At 37.1% G+C, this 6294-nt stretch overlaps 1 protein-coding gene across 1 annotated transcript; it reads left to right on the forward strand.

The window, feature by feature from the left end:
• Positions 1–450: 450 nt before the first annotated feature.
• LOC134820486 (protein FAM114A2-like) lies at positions 451–6028 on the forward strand. The gene is made up of 7 exons (XM_063830883.1): positions 451–734; positions 1036–2900; positions 3037–3254; positions 3486–3569; positions 3769–3878; positions 4073–4237; positions 4454–6028. The coding sequence occupies exons 2-7, from the start codon at positions 2429–2431 to the stop codon at positions 4860–4862; spliced, it is 1458 nt and encodes a 485-aa protein (XP_063686953.1). The 5' UTR covers positions 451–734; positions 1036–2428; the 3' UTR covers positions 4863–6028.
• The last annotated feature ends 266 nt before the right edge of the window (positions 6029–6294 follow it).

Genomic DNA, 6294 nt, shown 5'->3' on the forward strand with positions numbered 1-6294 from the left:
GGAGAATGTGTTACCAAAAAACGAGAAGAAGATTTTTAATAACTTGTCAACCATTCCGGCTGTTATGGATTATTTGGACAATAACTTTGGCATAAAATATCAGAGTACTTTGCCCACTTGAACGGTGTGATCATTTTTAAAGGTTTCATTTTCGGTTTTCTTTTACTTTATATTTGACTATAATTTATTATTTTTTGTAATTATAATATTATACTATCGTCTCAAGTTCTCAAGATCTTTCCAAAAGATTCCGATGCATCACTGAGGCAGAGGTGATAAATTATTTCAGTACATTATGGATCTTTATTAACCATGAAGCTATGATGGGCGATGGCCGATATATTATGAACATAATATTACTGTTATGATGAATCAATTCTTAAATTCTCATGAACTCGAAACCTTCATTTAGGGCCCCATTAACTTTCATTTACTATATTTTTATCACATTAACATTGTAGCCAACAGAATTTACCACGATGTTTGTGCCCTGATCAACAGCTGGAAAGTCTCATGGATCAGATGGCCCTGTTTCTGAAGAGGTCTCCTGCAGTGGAGCCCTTTAAAGAACTAACGGAACAAAAAGACAACAAGTTCACTCTGCTAGACCTCCTAGATCCAAATTACGTAGAGGCAGTGTGTGCTACTCAGAACTATATTCTGACCTTGAATAGTGGCACTTTTGAGCTGAAGTGCTGGAGCTCAAGATCCTCTAAGCTACAAAACTCTGCCAGGTTTACTTTGCTATGTCTGGTATTTTCATGTCTCGAGGGGGATGAATCACATACAATATATATAATAATATTTAAACAATAAACAATAAACATGTTATCCCATGATCTTCGGGAGGGGTTGAACTTGTTTTCAAGTGAAAAGCCAAAGTTTTGGTTCTTTCTTTCTTTCTCCGCATCGTTCAGCTTTTTAAATATAATTTAAAGAATAATTAATATTAATCAATATTATTAATCAATATTATATGATATTATAATGAAACGATTGCAAGAAAAATAACTTTTCAAATTTATTCTATTTTAGGTTGAGATACACACCAAAGAATACAGATCAATTCTCTCTGCTCGTCAATACTTCCATGGTAGTCTTGATTGTCAGTGGTAATAAAGCATCTAGAATCTTCCTCTGGGACTTCAAGAAAAGGGATGTTCAGATTTTGGAAGAAGCCAGGAGTTACAGAAGCAAGATTGTTAAATCAGTGATAAACGATGGTCTGCTTGTGACATACTCTGACGATAATGAACTATCTTTTTGGAGTCTGAAGGACTGTGGAATTGTGTTGCGTGGGTCCCTCAGAAAGGTTATCACGTTTATGGAGCTGTCGAAAAGTAACGGATCGCTCTATTTTGCTCATTCTAAGACTCTACATTGTATTCACGATTTCACAGATTTTGAAAACATCATCCCTCGTGATCGTGATGCATTAGATAAGATTTATGCATTGCACTTGGTGAAAATGACGAGCATCACCATTATTTTGACGGGACACAAAAACCACATAATTCGTCTCTGGAGGAGCGACATCAACCTGATCAAAGAAGTTAACCTCATGGAAGTGTCAGATTTAGCGAGACAACAGCTTAGCTCTCCCTGCTCGTACAGAATACACTACCTGAAGGAACGGGACGAGCTCATCATATCCCACAACGACAACATCACAGTTTACAAGATGATATCAGGAACTGTCCTCCACCTGGAGCAACAAGCGCACAGATCAGAGATAACAGCTATCTCCTCTTACACAGGGGACCCTTACAAAGAGGACCCCTCGTATCTGGTCACCATGTGCGACTCCTCCATCCGGCTGTGGCGTTACACTCTGCAGAGTGACCCAGGGTTAGATCTGGTCGGGGAGATCACGGTTACCAATGTTGATCAGGTAGTACCGGTTAGTGGGGTGGGTCTTTATCTGGCGGGAAAGTGTTACTATGCGGGGTTGGTGCTGTGGAGGTATGCTAATGCTCATCTCACTCGGCAGCTCAAGGCTTCTAGAAACTTCTCTCAGGGTCATTGAAATACTACTATTATATACGTTGACTGGACTTTTTATGTCATGATTGTTTAGTGTTTTATTTACAGATTTTTATTTTCAGTGAGACATTGATTTTTGAAATGCTTTTTATTTTTACCAGATTATATACTGAACATCATTGTAAAATTTTATGAAACATCAATTAATGTTGTGATCTAGCCTAAGATAATTGTGTTGCATACTATGTTTTGTTATATATTGTTGATTGTAATTTCGTTCGAACTCTTGATTTTGAATCACCAGGTCGAGTAGTTCTTTGACTACTTAAAAGATATTTTCTACTGTTGCGAATTTCAGGCGAATGAACCGATAAAGCTGTTCACAAATAAATGTCTCTTTCAATAAATAGCACCTTAGCCTTGTAATTTCCTTCTAGATAAGGCAATGGCAGATAGCGATGGAGGATTTGAAAGTGCTGACGAAGATAAGCAGCCCAGCACTCCAGGTACTCCAATACCACCCGAGGTTGATCTTACACCACCAGTCGACCATAGCCCTGCAGCAGAGATAGAATCAACCCCTGCAGCAGTGCTAGATACAACCCCAGCTCCAGAACCAGCTCCTACTCCAGATTCTCCTGACATAAAGCCAGATCCAGTACCCCCGGAGAAATCACTCTCCCCTCAACAACCTGGTGATGATTGGGGCTGGGGAGGATGGTCTTCTTGGGCTGCCAGTTCTGTGTCCAATGTGGCAGGGATGGCTACCAATGCAACGAAAGGTCTTTCTGGAGCCTTGGAGACGTTTGAAGCGTCTCTGGGCTTACCAACCCCTGAGGAACTTGCTGAAGAAATGAGAGAAACTCAATTGAAGGAGAGTGATGAGACCAAAGAAAGCGAAGTCAAGACCAAGGAAGGTACGATTTACACTGAAATGTATGTAATTACAATTTGCTTCTTGCCATATTTATGTCCGTAAGTTTCGAGAAAAACGGTATTTTTGACAATAAATTTTAAATTCATGCAAAAGTTTACAACAGCACCTCCTCTCAGAGCCTCCCAAAGAGGAACCCAAAGAAAAAGAAACAAAGGACGAGAGTGCGAGTAGACCAGGTTATTACCCTGGAGCAGGACTCTGGTCGGGTATATCGTCACTGACAAACACAGGTACTCAGTATCTTAATGCTGGTCTGGATAAGCTGGAGGAGGTATCTAACAAAGCTTATGATGCGCTTAACGATCAAGCTACGGAGGACTTTCCCAAGACAAAAGTGAGATACTTAAGTTTTTTTCTTGGATTAATTATGTGACTGTGAACTATTTGAAATTCTTTATGAGACTTAATAACGTTTTGTAATTAAATACTTTTTGAGATATCTATTTTTATGCTCGTCTGAACAATTCAGGCAGCAGCAGTCATCGAAAATTTGAAATATTTCAGTTGGTTAATTTGACCCTATCTTCTTACTAAAGTCAAAACTGACAACATACATCTTTTTCAGCCAAGAACCCGTGACTCTACCAAAGGACCAAGCTTAATGAATGTTCTACAGGAGGCCAAAGTGAAGTATGAGCAACAAGAAAAGGTTGATATTTGTAAATTGATATTTACTATTTATTTAAACCTTCAGATTATAATACATTTTTATAGGATCGCTTTGGGAAACATAATAATATTATGTATGATTAGGATGATTAAAACGCCATAATTACTGGATTATTCTATTCTACATAATATCTAATATTCATGATCTGAAAATGTCATAAGTACCTTATTTTCCTCAGATTTCATCGGAAACCATGATGACGATGTCGTATCTATTTGATGAGAAGCAGGGACTCAGTCAACTGGAAGCGCTGCAGATGCTCAGCAAGGAATGCGTTCTTAAGATGAAGTGAGAATATAATTTTACTTCCCTATATATCACATCACATATCTAATCAAAGCATACAATATTGATCGAAATTTCTATATCTTAGACTTTTTCATATCAAATATGGTTATTTAAAACAAAATCTAGAAAATGAAAATTGTAGTCGATGTTAACTTTACTTTGGGTATCAATTTTAATTTTCATCACTCTGTCAGGAACAACCCATCTGAGGGAAACACGCTCTTCCTTTACGTAGAAACTAGTCTGGAACTCAAGAGTGGAGACTCTGAAATTATCATCGAGCATTTGGGGGCGGCTGTAACAGACTGCCTCAAAACTCTCAAGATAGATCTGCCTATCAGTAAAATCAATCAATGCAGGTAAGTTGACACATTATAGTACATAGATACACTGCCATGCTGATAGTATGGTTATTTGTCTGTTTTAAATTAAGGTTGTTCGCCGACTCTCAAACTTTTTGTAATAATTTGTTTGTAGTAATTTTGTAATTTTATGATGAGGCTGATAAAAACTACCCCGTTTTCTTTGTCATTATCAGTTCGTAAATCCTAATTTTAAACATCCTTTCGCCTCAGGTACGAAATAGCGCAACAACTCTCAGAAATGGACATGACAACGCTGGACGAAACCGCCAAACCATCTGACACAAAGAAAACCGTGCTCCTTGCTAACTCCCTCAACAGCATCGCCGGCTTCACCGCACGCTCTGTCGAACTCTTCAAGAAGATCGCTGAGCTCAGCCTCCTAAAATCCACCCTGGAAGTAGATATGAAGACCCAAGCAGATACTATAAAGTTCCTGAACGAAGTGCTGTGTTGTGAGATTGATAACATCCGGGAACAGTTCGAGCAGAAGACGGAGAGTAAGGATGATGTGGATAGGTTGTATCTGGAGACCAGCAATGCTATATCGTATCTTCAGGAGACCCTCTACTTCTTCGTGCCCATTCTCAAGTGGATCGTTGTGAAGACTTCTAAGAGTTAAATTTCAGTTTTTTTGTTGTCAATATGTCGGGATATTGTTTAGTGGACATTTGTTTTGTATTGTATCTGTGGCCATCGGTCACGTCTACCATGTTTGGGTGATCGACCGATGCTGGATCGTTAAGATAAAGGACTGAATAAACTGTTGAGACTCGATGAGAATTTAAGATCAATAACGAATAAAAAATTATATAAATTAATTAAAATGGTTAAACGAAATGCCTGTTTTGGATGTCAAACATGATCTGATGATCCAGTACCAAGCCTGGTTACTTTTATATGAACACCGATGTCGGGCTTTTATTACACTGCATGCAAACTTAGCGACATTGTTATATTACAATGTTTAAAATGTTGGTAATATGAACTTGAGATCTGCACTATAAATACATAGTTATTAGTTTAAATAGTTGGGTGTTTAAAAATTTAGAATAATACGTAAGAAATTGAATTTTTAAGTTTCAGAATATTTCGAAACATGAAGATTCTTAGTTTAATCGAGCTTAAACGTGATATTGAATTAAAGAGAAAGTAAGTGATATAGTACAAAATCTTGAGGATTTGCCCGTTTTTGAACCTTGTGGCTACACAAGCAGTGTGAGGGATCGTTCTCATGTCATGCAAGCCAGATACTGCGACCGGCCTATTTCATACCCGCCCCAGCCCCCAACCGAGCACACAGCTATAGCTATTGTTTTGAAATTACACTAGCGAGAGAATTTCCAATAATGCGTGATATGTGAACGAACCCTTAATTGTAAGATAGAATCGTAGATTGTTTAAAAATGTATCATGGAAGAGCATGGTTTTTTATGTTTGTAATCCAAAGATTATTTTACTCTGTTAATTTTGCTTTAGATACATTTGATATAATGCTACTTGAATTATACCATAAATTGTTATGTGGATAAGAGTCATTTTTTGATCGTTGTGACAGAACTCGAAGACAGGAGGCAGATAAATCTGTGTACTAAGCTTTTCTGGATTATTCTTTTTTGGAATGGAACCTAAATTAGAATTTATTCTAATCATAGTAGATAGATAAATGGATGATTGTAGATGAGTAGATCATAAATTATGTGCTCTCTAAAATTTGTTGTCTATGCCGTTTTGAGATTCGAGATGTGACCAAATTTTTTATTAAAGTTTATTGAGCATTTCATTTGATATCTGTTGGTAGTATCACTGCTTATACTATAATATAATGAATATTAAACAGGATATCGTTATCTCTCATAAACAGATGTACTTTTTTTAATGTTATATGTGACCTTATCATATTATTCATATTTAAATGATTAAATTAGAATTTGACACCACCAATTCCTCAAATCACAGGCGCATTATATCTTGAGCAACAAACGCATAAATTACCCATGCAATAACTGTAAATCATTGAATAGATTATTTATTTTAATTGTTCACTGATTGAT

This window comes from Bolinopsis microptera, chromosome 9, assembly GCF_026151205.1.
Source record: "Bolinopsis microptera isolate Bmic1 chromosome 9, MBARI_Bmic_1.0, whole genome shotgun sequence".
NCBI classification, from domain to species: Eukaryota; Metazoa; Ctenophora; class Tentaculata; order Lobata; family Bolinopsidae; genus Bolinopsis; species Bolinopsis microptera.

Excerpts from the sequence above, each read along its gene's own strand:
- LOC134820486 (XM_063830883.1), top strand. The coding sequence starts at position 2,429 with ATGGCAGATAGCGATGGAGGATTTGAAAGTGCTGACGAAGATAAGCAG. Across the intron at positions 3,570-3,768 it reads AGTATGAGCAACAAGAAAAG|ATTTCATCGGAAACCATGAT; the intron begins GTTGATATTTGT and ends TATTTTCCTCAG. Across the intron at positions 3,879-4,072 it reads GAATGCGTTCTTAAGATGAA|GAACAACCCATCTGAGGGAA; the intron begins GTGAGAATATAA and ends TCACTCTGTCAG.